The sequence below is a fragment of the Cricetulus griseus genome, chromosome 9 (genome assembly GCF_003668045.3).
Source record: "Cricetulus griseus strain 17A/GY chromosome 9, alternate assembly CriGri-PICRH-1.0, whole genome shotgun sequence".
NCBI classification, from domain to species: Eukaryota; Metazoa; Chordata; class Mammalia; order Rodentia; family Cricetidae; genus Cricetulus; species Cricetulus griseus.
Genome location: NC_048602.1, coordinates 24,263,765 through 24,283,777, shown reverse-complemented (window position 1 = coordinate 24,283,777; position 20,013 = coordinate 24,263,765). Strand labels below are relative to the sequence as shown.

The following is a 20,013-nucleotide window of genomic DNA, read 5'->3' as shown; positions in this document are numbered from 1 at the left end:
AGAAAAGAAAAAAGAAATAGCGAGCTGGGTGTTGGTGGCGCACGCCTTTAATCCCAGCACTCGGGAGGCAGAGGCAGGGGGATCGCTGTGAGTTCGAGGCCAGCCTGCTCTACATGAGCGAGTGCCAGGATAGGCTCCAAAGCTACACAGAGAAACCCTGTCTCGAAAAGAGAAAGAAAGAAAGAAAGAAAGAAAGAAAGAAAGAAAGAAAGAAAGAAAGAGAGGGGAAGGAAGGAGGAAAGAAAGAAAGAAAGAAAGAAAGAAAGAAAGAAAGAAAGAAAGAAGAAATGGTGGACCTAGAGGAGAGGACATAGGAGCTCCCCACCCACCCTGGAGTCCGGTTGAAGCCTCTCCTTAGGCGAGCACGGGAATTCCCGCACAATTAACCACCGCTTAGGGCCTTACTCCCTCCCTAGAAATAAACCTGAGATTTTTTTTTAGGAATCTCAGTAGAAATCCCACTCGAAGGGGAAAGGCCCGTCCTAAGCCACCCTAATGATTTCTGGTTCTGCCTTATCAAATCCTAACTCCACCCATCCAAGGCACTCCCGGAGCCACCTGGCATCTCACCTACGAGAAACGGAGTGGCGGCGGGGGTGGCAATCCCTGGGGAAACTCAGTGAAGGACGAGGAGTGACTCACAGAGCCACACAGAGATCGCCAGGATAAGGACAGACAGGCTCGACACCAGGCCCTAAAGCATCCCTTAGCAAGATCACAGCCGTTGATGTTTGCACAGGGGGAAAGCCGGACAGCCGCACAGTGCAACACACCCAGCCTGCGTGTGAACACACACCAAGCGCCCAGAGGAGTGGAAGTGACTTGTTTAGCTCCTCAGTCGAGAGTGACAGCGATGAGCATCAGAGGGCGACATCTGAGTGGCCACTGTGCGAGCAGCGCCCGCCTTAAGATCCTGTAGTTCTCCCAGAAACACTACGGAGGCAAATACTGTGATTTCACTTGGCAGATGAGAAAACTGAGGTTCCAAGCATATGTTGTACTTTACCTGAGGCCCCAGAACTAGAAACGGGGGTGGGGGGAGCGCACAACGCTTAAATTCTGCACATCATTTATCTAAAGGGGTGAAAGGGCCCCGTCTCAAGAAGAGGGGTACAGGGTGGGAAGCCCCCGGGAAGAGGTGCGGCTCGGATTCTCACAGCCCTTTCTAAGTTTCTCCAATCTACCCATGAGAAACTACGATGCCACCACTGTCTTGGAGATTAGAAAGGGGGCAGAATATAGGTTGCACTTGCTTCTCGGTGAATGAAAAAATAAATAAAAAGGAAAGGACATGGTTCTGGTGGAAGTTACATCCAAGCCCCCCTCCCCCTATGTCTCCAAACCCTGCTGCATCTCAGAAAGCCCGCCAAATGATGACCCCTCCCCCAGAGATGCTCAAGACCACTCCACAGGGTATTTAAACTGCCTCCCAGAAAAGAGACTCAAAAGTGGTTTTTTCAGCATCCTTTCCCCAGCTCCTCTCTGGGGGACTGGAAGGCCATCCGGGAGCCCTGTGTCCATTAAACGTGTTTTGTTTGTTTGTTTGTTTGTTTTTGTTTTTCCTAGTTGGGTTTGATTTGGTCTGATTTGGATTGCTGCATGGGCGGGGAGGCTTTTCCCCGGGCTACAGAAACTTTTCAGACATGACTGCTCCTGGTTTGCTGGAGGAGGAGGAGGAGGTTTATTGTAGGCAAAAGGGAGACCTAGTCAGAGGCAGCGACAGCTGGGAGAGTCCAGAGAGAACATGCCCCTGAGCCATGTGAGGAGACGGAGAAGGGAAGAGCCAGATCAAGAGGCCAGGAGGGTAAAGAGAGTAGGGGAAGGGACAAGGTGACCAAATGGTGGAATTATATAGGGGGGGGTGGTACAGCTGGGAGGGGGGAAGCCCAGCCTAATACCCAGGCTGGGGAAGTTTAGGGTAGGAGACGGGGTAAGCCAGCCAAGAAGTCCCTGTAACAGGTAGGGACTGAGGGATGTTGGAAGAACCAGGTCCCCTTTAATGTTTTCTTTTTCTTTTCTGTTTGTTTTTTTGGTTTTTCGAGACAGGGTTTCCCTGTGGCTTTGGAGTCTGTCCTGGAACTAGCTCTTGTAGAGCAGGCTGGTCTCGAACTCACAGAGATCCCCCTGCCTCTGCCTCCCGAGTGCTGGGATTAAAGGCGTGCGCCACCAATGACCAGCTTGTTTTTCTTTTTTCTTTTCTTTTATTTTTTGGTTTTTTGAGACAGGGTTTCTCTGTGTAGCTTTGGAGCCTATCCTGGCACTCGCTCTTGTAGATCAGGCTGGTCTCGAACTCACAGCGATCCCCCTGCCTCTGCCTCCCGAGTGCTGGGATTAAAGGCGTGCGCCACCACCCTGCTCCACTTTGACATGTCAATGGCACCTCAGCCCTTTGTCCCCGTGTTTGACACCCGAACAACACCCAGGAGACCCCCTGGGACCTCAGGAACGAAGGGGCCTAACATGCCTTGCATGTGCAGACAGCCTAGCCCGTCCTGCCTCATCAGCTGCCCAGCGGAGCCAAAGTTAAGAACCCAAGGATTCCAAGACGAGAGATGAGGAGAGCACAGGTCTCGAGGCGCTCGTGCCCTTTTTGCCTGCTGAGGATGGAAGGATACAAGGTTGGGGAAGGGGATTGGGGAGAGGACAAGGGCGAGGTCAGGGGGCGGGGAATAATACCATGGGGAAAAAAGTGCATGAAAAGATTAGAACTTGGGCCGGAGAGATGTCTCAGAGGTTAAGAGCACTGACTGTTCTTCCAGAGGTCCTGAGTTCAATTCCCGGCAACCACGTGGTGGCTCACAACCACCTTGAATGAGATCTGGCATGCAGGCACAAGGCTGTATACATAATAAAATCTTTAAAAATAAAATAAAATGTTTTTTAAAAATTAGAACTTGTACATAGAGGAAAGAAAGTGAAGAACAAGGGAAAAAATAAGAAAATAGAAGAGAAGGAGAAGAAAAGGAGGAGGAGGAGGAGGAGGAGGAGGAGGAGGAGGAGGAGGAGGAGGAAGCGAACACCGATTGGAATCCTGCTTTCGCCAGACACGCACAGGTTTCCTCCCTTATCCCCAACTCCCCACCCCCGGTCTGGCATTTCTCTGTCGCCAAGGCAACCCATCTGGTAGTCTGGGAGTGGCCCAGCGACTTCTGGGTATTGTAGTTTCAGAGAAGAAGCAGCGAGGCTGGAGGTGTGGCTGTCCGCAAAGAGGAGTTTGTTAGCAGAAGCGCCTGCGTCGAGGAATGATTTGGGAGACTGGAAGCGCTTTCCAGAGATCCTTGAGGTGTGACTTGGTAGGAACGAGGGAGAAGAGGCCGCGAGTGGGCGCGAAGGATTGTGGGAGTTGTAGTTCTGCAGCCTGGGATGCGCTGGAGCCGGAAGTCGTAAAACAGATGGGAGCACAGCCGGCCAGGGGCCTTGGCTGGCCTTTGCCGGGCTCCCAAATCCAGCCAGGGAGGCTGACTCCCTGTAGGACTCACATGGCTTTCGTTCGGGCGCTGGGTGGTGAGAGTAGGGGTGCTGCTTGTGCAACAGTGATAGACGCGCAAAGCCTCACGTTGAACCTGGCTGACTGCTTGCTGCTTTTTAATAAGTGGGCTTTTTTTTATTTTCATCCTCCAAATTTGATAGGAAACCCTACTCTTGAGACAAACTGGGTGGACGAAGGCTCTTAGGGAGCACCCTGGTTCCTCCTCTGGTCTCATTTGTAACTTCACAAGTGGTACATACTTATTAAGAGTCCAGTTAGTGTGGTTGCCAAGGATACAGTCATGAGTAGATCCGGTATACAGCCTTCACTTGAACCTCTCTCTCTCTCTCTCTCTCTCTCTCCCCCTCCCACTCTCTCTCCCTGTCCCTGTCCCTGCCCCTCTCACCCCCCCCCCCTTATCTTGGTTTTGATTTTTCAAGACATTGTTTTGAGACAGGTTCCTATATACTCCAGGCTGGCCTGAAACTCACTATGTATGTAGTCAAGAATGGCCCAAGACTCCTGATTCTCCTGCATCTGCCTTGATACTGTCTAGAGGTACAGGAATGGGTTCATTTTCCCTGCCTATTAAAGAATTAAAAAACAGGAAATAAGCCAGGCAGTGGTGGCACCTGCCTTTAATCTCAGCACTTGGGAGGCAGAGGCAGGCAGATCTCTTGAGTTTGAGGTCAACCTGGTCTACAAAGAGAGTTCCAGGACATCCAAGGCTACACAGAGAAATCCTGTCTCAAAAACAAGACAAAACAAAACAGGGCTGGAGATATGGCTCAGTGGTTAGGAGCACTGGTTGCTCTTGCAGAGAACCCGGGTTCAATTACCAGCAGCCACATAGCAGCTCACAACTGTCTATAACTCCAATTTCAGGGGAGCCAACACCCTCCCCCAGACATTCATGCAGGCAAACCACTCATGCACGTAAAAGAAAAGAAAGAAAAAAGGGGCAATCAGGGTCCGGAGCCTTGAAGTTATATTTGAAGTCCATCAAGATAGGTTTGGTGTGTAAAGACGCTTGCTGCTAAACGGATGCCCTGGAGACATGCACACCCTCTGACTCAAGAAGTAATGAATGATTTTATTTAGAAATTATAGACGACTCTTTAGCACCCCTCCACCCCGTGTTCATTTGCTGCGTTTTGTGATCACAAGAAAGAAACCCTTAGCCGTTACACAAGTGCACATTTCATTAGAGGAACGGTAAAGAAAGGTGGTCCCGAGGAGAAGGTGTGGGGGACACCCCTGCAGAGGGAGGCTCATTCTGCTCTCCCGGGCCTCCTCTCGTGGCACGGTGCACTGAGAGACTTCCCTGCAGAGGCTCGGGTTGTCCTCCCGGTTGACAGGCCACCTTGGGAGGTGAGATGCCTGGGAGCTTGAGGGCTTGTGTGGGCTGACTGAGATGGACCAGGCTCACTAGAAAGAGCAGCAGGGGTCGTCTCTGAGGAAGACGGGAGAGGGGGAGAAACACAATCGGACACGTATTGACATCTTCATATCATATATTATCACACGCCTTGCCTCGAAGCACCCTAACTGCCCGATCGGACTCTAGGGGCGACCCCTGAGCCTGCACCGCTCACCGCCTTCCTGGACCAAGGCCATGTTCCTCAGGGCTATGGCCCACCAACTTTGTTCCTTCTCCACCAAGCTATGTATAAGGAGGGTTCTTTTTCTTTTTTTGGGGGGGTTGTTTTTGTTTTGTTTTGTTTTGTTTTCTCTTGAGATAGGGTTTCTCTGTTTAGCCCTGGCTGTCCTGAAACTAGCTAGCTCTATGGACCAGACTGGCCCTGAACTCAGAGATCTGCCTGCCTCTGTCTCCTGAGTGCTGAGATTAAACGCGTGCGCTTGAGTACCTGTTCTTAGCCTCTGAGCTGTCTCCCCGTCGCTCTTCTTCAACAACAGAACAAAACATAAACCCCTCTTAGAATGACATTGAAATTTATTTGTTGGGCAGGGGAAGGGAGCATGCCCATGCCAGTTCTCCCACGGTGAAGAAGAATGAGCCTGGGACCTTCCGTGCAATGCCTCGACTCTGACTGGAGCTTTCAAACCCCATCTGGGACACGAGCTACTTAAAACCATCTTCCTTAGCCAGGCGTTGGTGGCGCACAGCTTTAATCCCAGCACTCGGGAGGCAGAGGCAGGAGGATCTCTGTGAGTTCCAGGCCAGCCTGGTCTAGAGAATGAGTTCCAGGACAGCTAGGGCTACACAGAGAAACCCTGTCTCGAAGAAAAAAAAAAAAGAGAGAGAAAAAACTAAATAAGTAAAGCAAACCTCCTTAACCCAGAGATGGCGCAGCAGGTAAAGCCACTTTCTCTGCCAAGACTGAAGACTAAGTTCCATCCTGGGAACCCAAGGGGTAGAAGGAGAGACCTGACGCCAGCAAGCTGTCCCGTGACCTCCACATCCGTGTCACGGCACAGGTTCACATACACACATGCAAATAATAATAACTGAACGGACACTAACCCACTGGAGCATGTGGCTCGGCCGGGCCTTGCCCTTCTCCCCGTCCCCTCTGCCTGGCTAAAAACCGCTGGATCACACTGTGAAGCTCTCCACCCAGGTCTCGTACCTTACTCGGCCACCTCCTCCTCTCAGTACTGACTACCAAGGTCCAGCTGTCAAAGTGTTGACGTCCAGCAATCTGAAGCCCCTTTGGCTCTCCTAATTAACACGCCCAATAAAAACCAAACACCTCAGCTGGGCGTTGGCGGCGCACACCTTTAATCCCAGCACTCGGGAGGCAGAGGCAGGCTGATCTCTGTGAGTTTCAGGCCAGCCTGGTCTCCAGAGCAAGTGCCAGAATAGGCTCCAAAGCTACACAGAGAAACCCTGTCTTGAAAACCAAAAAGAGGCAGAGCAGTGCATATATAATAAATAAATAGATCTCTTTTTCGTTTGTTTTGGTTTTTTTTCCTTTGAAAGAGTTTCCATGGTCGTGGTGTCTCTTCATAGCAACAAAAACCCCTAACTAAGGCACATGGGGGTTTCACCTTTCACCTTTACAAACTGCCATTTTCCTATTGGCCACGTCTGTCTCCTCACTATCCAGAGGCAGTCCTTTGTCCCACTTTGGGACAAATACCTCTGCCCTATTCCCTCGTTCCCTTCCCCTTCTCCCTCCTGTGTTTGTCTCTTAGCCCTGCCCTTCGTCCCTCTGGGGAAATAAACCTCCTTTGTGTTGAGAATTTGGCCTTGGGGCTCCTGAGCTAATACCCATCTCTTTCAATTACAAACCGTAATTTAAAAACTTTAAGGTTGGGGCTGGAGAGATGGCTGCTCATCCAGAAACCACATGGTGGCTCACAACCATCTGTAATGAGATCTGCCGCCCTCTTCTGACCTGCAGGCATACATACAGGCAGAACACTGCATACATAATAAATAAATAAATAAATAAATCTCTTTTTCGTTTGTTTTGTTTTTTCGGGATGGGGTTTCTCTGCGTAACAGCCCTGGCTGTCCTGGAACTCACTCTGTAGACCAGGCTGGCCTCAAACTCACAGAGATCCGCCTTCTTCTGCCCCCCAAGTGCTGGGATTAAAGGCGTGTGCCATCACTGCCTGGCATAAATAAATAAATCTTAAAAAAAAAAAGTGTAAAGCTAACTTCCCTTGGCCCATTGGCAAAAGGGGAAATGCCTTTCCCTGCCATGCCATACCTCAAATTCTGGTCCGGGTTACAATAGTGGCCGTAACACTGGAGAAGACGAGAACAGCGAAGGAGTGAACACGAGACAGAGAGAAAATTAAAAACTAAACAAAAACCAACCAGCCCACTTCCTTCCCTCCCACCTTGTCCCTCCTTCCCGCCTGTGGTATTGGTGATGGGTCAGCCTCTCTATGTTCCCGAGCCCCTGTCCCTGCCACCTCCCCACCGGGTGCTTTTAACACAGACACCGATGACCTTTTGACCTGGGTCACTTTCAGTGCACATGGTGCAAGAAGGTTGAGAGCTGTCCCTAGCCTCTCACTGAACCCCATCCTTCAGTGGTGGCCCATAAAGTAAAACGTCTCCAGACCCTGTTCAGAATCCTCCGGAGGACCAAGTCACCTCTGCGAGAACCTGGGCTCTCCCATCAATCAACTCCTGGGTCTCCCCGTTTCCCTCAGCCCTCAAACCTAATCCATGAGCTCCATTCCTGATCAACCTGTGGGGTGGGACCCCAGACCTTTTCACAGGGGTCTTCAGAGATCATGAGAAAACACAGATATTTGCGCTGCAATTCATAACAGTAGCAAAATGACAGTTATGAGGTAGCAGTGAGAATAACTTTATGGTTGGGTGTCATCACTACATGAGGAGCTGTATTAAAGGGTGGAAGCAATTGGAAGGTTGGGAACCACTGGTCTAGCAGGATTTTCCTCGTGTTCACTACCATCACGGCCCCTGTCCAGACCATGGGCAGGTCTTTCTGCTTCCCCTGTGTCCTGCTGTAAATTCGCTCCCCACTCAGTGCCCAGGGGATTCATTTCACAACTCGGACAGGAATGAAGCCCCAGGTTGATCCCAAGCAACCCGTAAACTAGGTACTTCACGAGGATCCCGTCAGCATCCTGGCTGACATTAGAGACCCTCTTTAAAAAAAAAAAAAAAACAACTCGAGTCAGGGAGATGGCTCAGCAGGCAGAGATGCATGTTGGTGTCTGTGCATCAGCATCTCCAGAAAACAGCAAAAGACTTGGTCCTTAAGAATCTCCTGAATCTGGGACACCAACCCAGCCACAAAACCATCATCAATCAACCCACGATCTTTCCCGCCTGCGCGATATGCTGGGGCAACGGTACCACAGAACCTGTGGGAGTGGCCAAACGGTAATCGGTCTAATTTTAGGCCCAAATCAAGACATCGAGCCTAAGCCCCACACTGCCTGGGGGGCCAGGACCAGGAATCAAACATGACTGGCCAAAAAAAAAAAAAAAAAAGTCAATGAAACGATTACTAATGATACCCTGCTATGCTCATACATTGGCGGGTGCCTAGGCCAGTTGCCACCAGACAGGCTTCATTCAACCACTGATGGAAACAGATGCAGACCCACAGCCAAACATTAGGAGGAGCTCAGGCATCCCGCAGAAGGGGGAAGGAAGGATTGTAGGAGACAGAGGGGTGGACACCAGGAGAACACGACCCGCAGAATCACCTGAGCAGGGCTCATAGGGGCTCACAGAGACTGAAGCAGCAACCATGGAGCCTGCACAGGTCTGTGTCAGGTCCTCTGCATATGTTACGGCTGTGTAGCTTGGTATTCTTGGGGGACTCCTGACAGTGGGAGTGAGGGGTGTCTCTAACACTTTCACCTACTCTTGGGCCCCTTTTCCTCGTGCTGGGCTGCCTTGTCCAGCCTTGATATGCGGGTGTGTGCATAGTCTTATCGCAACAAGATATGCCATGTTTGATTGATTGATATTCCTGGGAGGGAAATGGAGGAGGAGTGGCTCTGTGGGGGCCGGGGAGGGGCCCGTGGCATTGGGAGGTCCGGAGGGAAGAGAAACTGGGGTCAGGATGTAATATATGAAAGAGTAATAATTTTTAAAAAGTCTCCTGAATACAAGGGAGGGGAGGGAGAGAACACAATTGACATTTCACAGGAAACAGAGCTGTTGTCCCAGCTAGGGCGGTGGCTCAGTGAGAAAATCAGCTTGTGGCCACGCCCAATAGTCAGAGTTCAATAGGAGACCGAGTGTAGCAACGACACTGGGAAACAGAAGTAGCAAAACGGACACCAGAACAGATGCATGTATTCACAGACCTGCTTAGGGCATATTGAGTTTCACAAAGTAGGGTTCAGCTGACAGAGCGCTTGGTCCAATGTGGCTTGGAGATAAGTAGTCTCCTGTCTGTTTAAATTGTTCAAAGTGTTAACCTGGCACCGGTACAGTGCAAAATGCAGATGCCTACGGTGTATACACGTTAATATAATCTTGTATTCATGGCTGGCAACTCTTTGGGTGTTAGCTAGAGCCCGTACACATACAACTGTACAGTTGCCGAAAATGGCAATTATTCAAATTAATTTTTCTTTTTCTTTCTTTCTTTTTTTGTTTTTTGTTTTGTTTTGTTTTTTCGAGACAGGGTTTCTCTGTATTGCTTTGGAGCCTGTCCTGGCACTCGCTCTGGAGACCAGGCTGGCCTGGAACTCACAGAGATCCGCCTGCCTCTGCCTCCCGAGTGCTGGGATTTAATTTTTCTTTACTAATCTCTAAGTGCGCAAATCAATTTCTGTCTGGGACGGACAGCATGTTAGTTCTAGAGGAAGAGGAGGAGGAATCTGGGTGTGAGGATTTCGCCAGAGACCCTGAAGGAGTAGGACACACCGTGCAGAGCAGAGGTAACTGAGCCACGTGGCAGAATGTGGATTAAAAGAGACAGGTTAAAGGGAGACCTTACCCCGTCTGAATGAAGACAGAGGAGGATGGGGCGGGGGGGGGTAGGAGGGAATGGAAGGGAAGGCAGGAGGTAACTACGGTTGGTATGTAAAATAAATAAAGAAAAAAAAACCAAATAGTTAAAAAGAGACGAGTTAATTTAAGTTATAAGAGCTAGTTTTGAAAGAAAAAAATAAAAAGCCTAAGTTAAGGCCGAGCTTTCATAATTAATATTAAGCCTCCCCGTGGTTACTGGGTAGCTGGCGGCCCCACAAAAGATAGACAAGAAAGTTTGCTACGCTGTGTAGACTCCCTTCTCCCCCAGAGCCTTCTCCTTCTCCCCCGTGTCTCCCTCTTTTCTTCACCTTCTCCCTCCACAGACAGAAAGGCGCCCCAGGAACTGCCTCCTTACCCAGTCTCCTCGATCGCAGGACACAAAGAGGAAGGTCATCACCAGGTAGGCACACCTCAAAAAGTTCCAGCCACCAGTCTTCACAAACATCTTGGCCGTGGTGGTGGCCGGGGGAGAGGCCACCACTTTCCACTAAAGAAAAACGGTGAGAATGACTGATAATACCCAGAAATCCCTGCCCTTCTGGCACTCCAAGCTTGGGCCTCTATGTACATCCTGGGTTGATTTTTTTTTCTTTTTAAACATTCAATGTTGTGGCCAATTTCTCCCATGTTGGTCATCATCACTCAACACCCAGGCAAACTATTTGCTCTTTCCTCTCTCTCTCTCTCTCTCTCTCTCTCTCTCTCTCTCTCTCTCTCTCTCTCTCTCTCTCTCTCTCTCCCCTCATATCTATCTAGGCCTCACTGAGTTACTTGTACATTGAAAAAAAAAGAAGAAAAACACTCAGCAAACCACCCTTTGTGGGAACCTGACCAAGGCCCCTCTTTCTGATGGGGGAATGTCCTTCTGTATATGTGTTTCTCTTATTGGTGAATTGATGAATAAAACACTGTTTGGCCAATAGAGGCAGGAAGATAGGCAGGACTAGGAGACGAGGAGGATTCTGGGAAAGGTAGGCAGAGATTCCATGCAGAGGGACGCCATGTAGAGACGGGGACGATAGGATGCGGCAGGCGTTCTCGGGTAAGATAAGGTCATGTAGAAACACACAGAGTGAGCAGTTATGGGTTAGCAATTAAGAGAGAGCTAGCCAGTAAGAAGCCCTAGCCATCAGCCAACAGTTTAACGGTTAATATAGTCTCTGTGTGCTTATTTGGGGCTGAAAGCCTCCGTAGCTAGGGTGACCTCTGGATCCTCCTGCCTCCACCTTGCAAGTACTCCAACCACAGGCGTGTACCACCAAGCCCATCTTACTAACTGTATCACTTTCCCTGTGTGCATGTTCTCTCTGTGTGTATGTGTTTTATACATATGCATGCGTGCACATGACACACACACACACACACACACACACACACACACACACACACACACGTGAAGGCTGTGGACTGATATCACTGTCTTCATCAATCCTGCTCCACTTTGTATTTTATCCTATATTTTCTTATCTATCTATCTGTTTTGAGACAGGGTCTCTCTCACTGAACCTGGTGCTCACCAGTTTGGCTAGGCTGGCTAAACCCCACATGGGCAAGTGTTAAGGCTAGAGGGTACCTTCTCTTTCTAGCATATGGATCTTGGGGAACAAACTCAGATCAAGTTTGGCAGTGAGCACTCTTACCTGCTAAGACAGCTTGCCTGTCCCCACTTTTTGTTTGTTCGTTTGTTTTGTTTTGTTTTGTTTTTCGAGACAGGGTTTCCTCTGTGTCTTTGGAGGCTGTCCTGGAACTAGCTCTTGTAGACCAGGCTGGTCTCGAACTCACAGAGACCCACCTGCCTCTGCCTCCTGAGTGCTGGGATTAAAGGCGTGTGCCACCAACGCCCGGCACCCCCCCCACACACACACACTTTAAATAGTCTTTATTTTTTAAGATGTGTGTGGTGGTTTGAGTGAGAATGGCCCCCATAGGCTCATGTGTTTGGATGCTTGGTTCTGCAGTTACTGGAATTGTTTGGGAAGGGTTAGAGAGTGTGTTCTTTTTGGAGGACATACGTCATTGTAGGTGGACTTTGAGGTTTAAAAAGCCCTCACCATTCCCAGTTCTCTCTCTCTCTCTCTCTCTCTCTCTCTCTCTCTCTCTCTCTCCCTCTCCCTCTCCCTCTCTCCCTCTGTCTCTGTCTCTGATGGGGGGATGTCCTTCTATATATGTTTCTCTTATTGGTTGATGAATAAAACACTGATCGTCCAGTAGCCAGGCAGGAAGCATAGGCGGGGCGACCAGATGAGGAGAAGGCTGGGGAGAGGAGACAGAGAGAACTGCCAGAGAGAGACGCCACGTAGCTGAGGAAGGAGTAACAGGTCCAGAACCTTCCCCAGTAAGATAAGACCACGTGGAAACCCTTAGATTATTAGAAATAGGTTAATATTGAGAGCTACCCAATAAGAAGCCTAAGCCATCAGTCAAACAGTTTAATAATTAATATAGGGCCCCTGTGTTTATTTGGGGCTCAATGGCCTTGGGACCAGGTGGGACAGAAACCTCTGTCTTCCCCCGTCTCTGCCCTCTGCCTGTGGATCCTATGTAAATTCTCACTCCCGTGTCATGGCAGCCCACCTTCTGCAGTTTTCCCCACCACAATAGCCGTGAACTCACCCTCGGAAACTGTAAGAAAACCAGCCAATTAAATGCTTTCTTTCATCCACTGCCTTGGTCATGGCGTCTCATCACAGCAATAGCAAACTGACTAAGACCATGTGTTTTATTATCGTTGTGTGGGTGTGCCTACGGTGTGTGCACGCATGGGGGTCACGGGACAGCTTTGTTGAAGTCAGGCTTCTCCCCTCACCCTTTCCATGGGTTCTGACTGAACGCAGTTCATCAGTCTGCTCCAAAAGCTCTTTTAACCATGGGCCTCGATTTTCTTTATAACCCGTCTCTCATAATCTCCTACAACGTATTGCTTGGTGGTTCTTTTTGTTGTTGTTGTTGTTGAGACAGGGTTTCTCTGCATATCTTTGGCTGTCCTGGCACTCACTCGGTAGTCCAGGCTGGCTTCGAACTCACAGAGATCCGCCTGCCTCTGCCTCCCAGAGTGGTGGGATTGAAGGCGTGCGCCACCACTATCAGGCAAGACTGCCTCTTCTTACCTCAGTGTGTCAGGCACCTCTGTAGGGAGCCGTTCCTGCATTCTCCATTACAATAATGGTGCCTGAAGGCACCAAAATATAAATTACTTCACAGGCGCTGGGTAATTTCCATTCCTTTGATCTCTGCCTATCCCGTGGCTCATTTGGCCTGAGGAGCTAAAGCCATTCATAGGGTAACACGTCCCAGGCGGCTGCTTGCCAGCCTTTATTAAGGGATGGGTTTCTTGGTTCAGGGTCTCCGCTCTGGTAAGCTTATGCTCTCTCCACTCTCAAGATGCATTAAAGCTTGTCTGCAGAAGGATCCGAGTGTCCTGCGTGTATTTCTTGCCGGCGAGAACATACAGCGCGCGGGACACACCTCCACACGGAGGAGCAGAGTTGGGTGAGGGTGGCTGAGGACTACGATGCTTCCTGAAGACTCAGGTACTGATGACACATCTGAACTCTGAACTTTTCTCTGGGAATATGTCATACCTCAGTCAGAGGGAAGGCGCTAACTGCCCAAAGTGGGGGATGGGCGCATCGCTCCACCCACCACCTTCTTTGCAGTCATTTGTTTCTTCTAAGAAGGAAAAAGATGGAGACGGTAGAGGAGGGAGAATGATACTGGGGAACGAGAAGAGATTAAAAAAAAGGAAAATTAGGGGCTGGATGAGGACTGTCCGTGGCCTCCTTGGTGTCACTTGACTCAGGCACAACACTGCTACCTGGCTGCACACATGCTGTCCCCCTGCATAAAGTGCCCTTCCCCAGATACACACGCATGCACGCAAATGCACACGGTACGCCCACATACGTGGGTGGCCCTGCTCCTTCAGCTCTATACTCAGATGTCACCTCCCCCTAGCGCCCTCTGACACGCTGGGCTCTCACGTCCCCTGCACGCCTCTCCTCGGAGATGGCTTCTCCAGCAGCTCGTTCCCGTCTCACCAGAATACTAGCTGCACTCATCTGGTTGGCTTTGTTTTTAAAATTACATTTATGTATTTGGTGTGTGTGTGTGTGTGTGTGGTGGGAGGTCTGTGTGTATGTGGGGGTATGTATGTATTGTGTGTGTGTGTGTGTGTGTGTGTGTGTGTGGGTGGGTGAGTGGGTGATATAGGGTCTGTGTGTATGTGGGGGTTTGTATGGTGTGTGTGTGTGTGCGTGCTCGAGTGTGTGGTGTGATGTACATGCCAGGCACACACTCGGAGGTCAGAGCACAGCCAGTGAGAGCCGATCCTCTCCTGACTCTCCCTGCATCACACCTCAAGGTCAAGGTCAGCCTCGGCCTCGGCCTCGGCCTTGGCCTAGGCAGCAGTGCATTTCCCACAGAGCCATCTCCCTGGCTCTCCTGTTTGTTGTTGTTTGTTTGGGACAGGGTCTGACGCAGCTCAGGCTGACCTTGAACTTGCTATGCAGCCCAGGACAAACTTCCGATCCTCCTGGGCCCACCTCCTGAGTGCTGGCATTAAGGCCTGCGCCACCTCTCTCAGCTTGCCAGCTGCCGCTGGGATCGTACCACACAGGTCACATTGCCTGTCCTGTCTTAGCACGGTGAATGGACTGTGAGGGGGTCTCTGTTGGGTGAACACCAGAGGCTGCTAATGCTGGTGAGGTTGAGGAAGGCAGGCTTTGCTGACATCTAAAGGCTCTCCAGACCCCAGATCCAAAAAACAAACAGACAAAAAGGATGACGTCAGCAACTCACCGCTCAGCACTTGAAGGCTCAGCAGACCTAGGACAACAGAGACGTGCAGACAGAATCACAAAGGTGGCCAGACAGAGCTCAGAGCAATAGGGCCCACAGGCCCACCCCCGACCCCTGTCTCCTAACAAGCCCTGCAGAATTCTGGCCCCCTTGCTAGCTACCTTCTTCCTCCCTCCCTCTTTCCCTCCCTTCCTTTTAATATAGAAGAAACTGGGAATGAAAAATTGATGATAACAAAGGCTCTGCTAAACTGGCTTAGGGGATATTAAGCTACACAAGGCAGCCCTTAGCTAAAGGAGCTCTGTGCTTCTCCTATCCAGAAGAGTGTGATGCTGCCAGGCAGACAGGATGACTGACCCTGGCTGTCAGCCGCCTGGTAAAGCAGCCAGCCCTGGTCCATCTCAGGATAACTACGACAATATTTTACACTGTAACTCTCCCCATTTGTCCAAACATCTGTCCCCCCCACCCCCCATCTGACCAAAGCTTGTCTTTTCTGTCTCTGTGAAACATGTGCTAATTGCTCAAAATGTAACTCGGGGCCGTGACACTTTATAAGCTGACACGGTTTTCTGTTTGAAGCGAGTTCCTTTCTGTGCATCAGCCTGAGCCACTCAGAGACTCCTTAGAGAGTTTTTCTTTATTAATCTCTAAGTACATAGTAATTTCTCACTGGGAAGGCGTGTTAAGTCTTTAATATATTCTTTAACACTTTCTATTTGGGGACAGGGTCACACTGTGTAGTTCTGGAACTTGCTATGTAGCCCAGGCTGGTCTCAGACTCACAGAGATCTGCCTTCCTTTGCCTCTGGGATTGCCACTATGCCCAGTACATCTCTCTCTCTCTCTCTCTCTCTCTCTCTCTCTCTCTCTCTCTCTCATATTATTATTATTATTATTTGTGTGTATATGTTTATGCTTGTGACTGTGAGCACAGGCCTATTCTAACAAGCACGAAGAAGTCAGAGGACAACTTGCAGGAGTCGATTCTCTCCTTCCACCGTGTGGGACACAACACTTAGGCCTGATGCCATCAAGCTTAACACCAAGTATCTTTACCGGAAGAAGCAAGGAAGCATCCTGCTACTCTCTCTCTCTCTCTCTCTCTCTCTCTCTCTCTCTCTCTCTCTGTGTGTGTGTGTGTGTGTGTGTGTGTGAGCACCAAATGCACAGGCATGCATGGAGGCCAGAGGTCAACCCCAGTTGTGATTTTTTTCCAGGGGCTGTCCATCTTATTTTTAGAAGCAGAGTCTCTCATTAGCCTTGAGCTCCCCAAATACGCTATGTTGGCTGGCCAGTGAGCCCCAGAGATCCACCTGTCTGTGTCTTCCCAGGATTATAGGGTTCTGGTGATTGCATGACAGGGCCTGGATTTCCAGGGAGGTGTGCACCCACTGCCACCACATTTCAGGTTCCCACCTCTCCCCACACTCTCACACACAGAGTGCCTCAGGGCCCAGGCCCACAGAGCACGAGGTGCTTACCAAGGATCTCTGTGGTCCATCCAGGAGGCAGGAGGTAGTGAGGAATCCAGGGTCCACGAGAGAAGAGACCACAAGAGGGAGAAATAAATCACAACATTAGATGGTGGGAGGTGGGGACCAGAAGCTCAGAGCCCAGGACAGCTCTTCTCTTAGAAAAGAGCTAAACTGAAACGGATTGGCCAAAGAGACCTGGAGATCCAAAGAGAGTCTGGTGGAGATGGAGTACAGAAAGTCGGGTGTCGGTGGCGCACACCTTTAGCTCCAGCACTCGGGGGGGGGGGGGGCAGAGGCAGGTGGATCTCTGTGAGTTCGAGGCCAGCCAGGTCTACAGAACAAGTTCCAGGACAGGCTCCAAAGCAACAGAGAAATGCTGTCTTGAAAAACCAAAACACCTTGGGGTGGTGGTGGTGGTCGGGGAAGTCGGGAGGGAGAAGGGAACTGGGATTGCCATGTAAAACAATTTTGTTTCTAATTCAAATTAAAAAAAAAATCTGGAAAAAAAAACTAAAAAAAAGCAAAATAAACAAAGCCAAACAACAACATAAAACAAACAAAAAAGGACAATGGAAGACAGAATGATAGGGCATTTTAAGTTGTTGTCTCTGCACTTTCATTTATTTTATTTCATATGTTTGAGTGCTCTGCCTGCAAGTGTCTATGCACATGCATACCCGCTGCCCTTAGAGGTTAAAGAAAGGTGTTGGGTCCCCTAGAACTGGAGTTACAGACAGTTGTGAGCTGCCATGTGAATGTCAGGAATTGAACCCGGGTCCTCTGGAAGAGCAGCCAGTGCTCTTAACCACTGAACCATCTCTCCAGCCCCCAATGAAAAAAAAAATTTGTTTTATTTTTATCTATGTGTATCTGTGTGTGTGTTCGCCACATAAATGTAAGTGACTACAGAGACCAGAAAAGGGCATCGGATCCCAGGAATCTGGAGTTACAGGTGAGAGTCACCCAACGTGGGTGCTGGGAACCACATTTGTGTTCTCTGTGAGAACAGCAAGCACTCTTCACCACTGAATCGTTTCCCCAGAGTCCTGTTTTAATATTTACTATTATTGTTGTTGTTAGATGTGTGTGTGTGTGTGTGTGTGTGTGTGTGTGTGTGTGTGTGTGTGTGTGTGTGAGAATTGAGGCCAGAAGAGGGCATAAGATCCCTTGGAACTGGAGTCAGAAGCAGATATGAGCCACCGGATGTGGGTGGGATCTGAACTCAGGTCCCCTGGAAGAGCAGTAAGTACTCTTAATCTAACTGAGCCATCTCTTCAAGCCTCTCATGATTTTTTTCACTTATGTTATGTTTATTTATTTATTGGTGTGTGTGTGTGTGTGTGTGTGTGTGTGTGTGTGTGTGTGTGTGTCACAGCACAGATGTAGAGGTCAGAGGACAACAGGTAATAGTCAATTCTCTCCTTCCATCCTGTGGATACTAGGGATCAAACTCAATCCTAGTTGCAAGCTCTGAGTCATCTTGCTGTTCCTAAGCCTGCCTTTTTGAAGACTGAAGCAATGAGATCCCATTCTACCCCCCCACACACACACACACAAAACACCGACAGTCCCTGGGAAATAAGAAGGGGAAGCAGATGGAAAAAAAAGAAAACTGTGGCCGGGTAGTGGTGGCACACGCCTTTAATTCCAACACTCAGGAGACAGAGGCAGATGGATGTCTGTGAGTTCAAGGCCAGCCTGTTCTCCAGAGAGAGTACCAGGATAGGCTCCAAAGCTACACAGAGAAACCCTGTCTCGAAAAACCAGAAAGAATGAGAGACAGAGACAGACAGACACAGACACAGGCACAGACAGAGAGAGAGAAAAGGAGGGAGGGAGGGAGGAAGGGTGAACTTACTTTTCAATACTGTTGAAATGGGCAGCATGAAGGAGAGAGACATCCAGGTGGAATTATTGGGGACCAGCAGAAGTGAAGATCCAAGGGGAGAGGGAAAAGGGGTTAACGATGCCTGGCCTTCTTCCATCCCACCCAGAGCTTCCTCAGCAGAGGCCCTCCCCACAAGGGACGTGGAAATATCATCCAGTCCAAATGGCACCGGTGAGGCTGAATCGTCTGTGACCGGATATTTTAAGACACATTCATCCTTCTGACTGGAATCCCTTGGCCCCAGTTTCCCCTGGGGATTCATCCTTCAGATACCTAGAGGGCATCAGAAAAGTGTCTCCGCTCTTGTCTCCCGGAGTGAGAGGGGAAAGCTTGGTTCCTGGTTATTCGTTGAGCTTTGTTTTGTTTTCTACCTATAAACACGCATAACGCTTGCTGTCTTGTGCTCTAGGGCAATGGAAAGATTGGAGAATCTGATCAAATTCTGGAACCCCACCATGCAGCCTAAAGGTCCCCTGGATTCTCCACAAACAGGGTAAATTCCTTTAAAAACAGCTTTCTCAAAGGGTGGACAGTGGTGACACAGTGCCTTTAATCCCAGCAGAGGCAGGAGGATCTCTGAGTTCAAGACTCACCTGGTCTATAGAGCGAGTTCCAGGACAGACAGAGCCACACAGAGACCCTACCTTAAAAAAACCCAAAAAACAAAAACAAAACCAAAAACAAAAACAAAAATAGTTTTCTCTTCTCCCTTTCCCTCCCATCCCCTCTCTCGCCTCTCCCCGTTGTCCTCTCTAATTTTTTTTTTTTTGAGATAGAACCTCATGTAGCCCAGGCTAACCTCAAACCCAACATGTAACTGAGGCTAGCCTTGAGCTACTAATCCTCCTGCCTCCATCTCTGGAGGGCTGGGATCATAGGCACGTACCACCACGCCTGGCTCCGTCCTTTCTTGTTCCCCCTCCTCCCAAGTGTCTGGAAACACCCAAGTTACCCACCAGAAGGGAAAAACTATATATATATATATATATATATATATATATATATATATATACCGATTTCCCTGCACTAGGCATGGTGGTGTACACCTATAATCCCAGCCCTCGGGAGGCTGAGACAGGATCGGGAGTTTGAAGTCATCCTTGGTTATATATGGAGTTTGAGGCTAGCCTGGGCTATTCAAGGCTACTTCCACTGCACTCCGAAAGACATCAGCCATCAGTAAGGAAAGATAACTTACTTTACACTGGACGGTTGATTGGAGCAGAATCAAGGTGTCAGTGTGGAAAAGAATGGGCAAGAGAGTAGAATAAATGTTAGTATTTTCTGTCCCTGGGGGGGGGGGGTTTCGAGACAGGGTTTCTCTGTGTAGCTTTGGAACCTATCCTGGCACTCGCTCTGTAGACCAGGCTGGCCTCGAACTCACAGAGATCCGCCTGCCTCTGCCATTGTAAGCTACTTTAAGCGGGTGCTAGGACCCTAGCTTGAGTCTTCCAGGAGAGCAGAAAGTGCTGTTAACCACTGAGCTATCTCCCCAGCCTCAATTTGTCTGTAATTTTCCAGACAGGGTCTCCTCACTCCATAGACCAAGGCTATCCTTTGGTCTACCTACCAGCTCACGGTGCAGGTTGGAATCAGCCAGCCCTCCTGCCTCAGCCTCCCAAGTGCTGGAGTCAAAGTGTGAGCTGACACATCCAGTTCTGGATTTGGGTGCTGTCCTCCTGATCGCATTTGGTAGGGGGAGGGAGGGTTAGGGTGAGAGATGCTGAACCCGTAGAGTCTATGTCAATATTCACAGTTCTGAAAGTGCTTGAAATTTGAAACACTTCTAGCCCCGGGCATTTCAAAAAACCCAGAGAGAGAGAGAGAGAGAGAGAGAGAGAGAGAGAGAGAGAGAGAGAGAACTCGTTACTCTGCATGCTAACCTACAAAAGACAGACCCCCTCCCAATTCCTCCCCGCCCCCACATATTCCCCTG

At 49.6% G+C, this 20,013-nt stretch overlaps 1 protein-coding gene and 1 long non-coding RNA gene across 2 annotated transcripts in view; one reads left to right on the top strand and one right to left on the bottom strand.

Annotated features, from left to right (window-relative positions):
* Positions 1-1,542, top strand: part of LOC118239336 — a 1,870-nt gene extending 328 nt beyond the window's left edge. Inside the window, exon 2 of the long non-coding RNA XR_004771214.1 lies at positions 442-1,542. This is a non-coding gene — a long non-coding RNA (uncharacterized LOC118239336). The remainder of the gene's footprint in view (positions 1-441) is intronic.
* A 3,131-nt stretch (positions 1,543-4,673) lies between these two features.
* Positions 4,674-20,013, bottom strand: part of LOC103162169 (zinc finger and SCAN domain-containing protein 5B) — a 29,668-nt gene continuing 14,328 nt past the window's right edge. Inside the window, exons 7-9 of the mRNA XM_035449182.1 lie at positions 10,270-10,401; positions 8,238-8,312; positions 4,674-4,922 (exon numbers count right to left, since the gene is read on the bottom strand). Coding sequence (XP_035305073.1) covers positions 4,674-4,922; positions 8,238-8,312; positions 10,270-10,401 — 456 coding nt within the window. The remainder of the gene's footprint in view (positions 4,923-8,237; positions 8,313-10,269; positions 10,402-20,013) is intronic.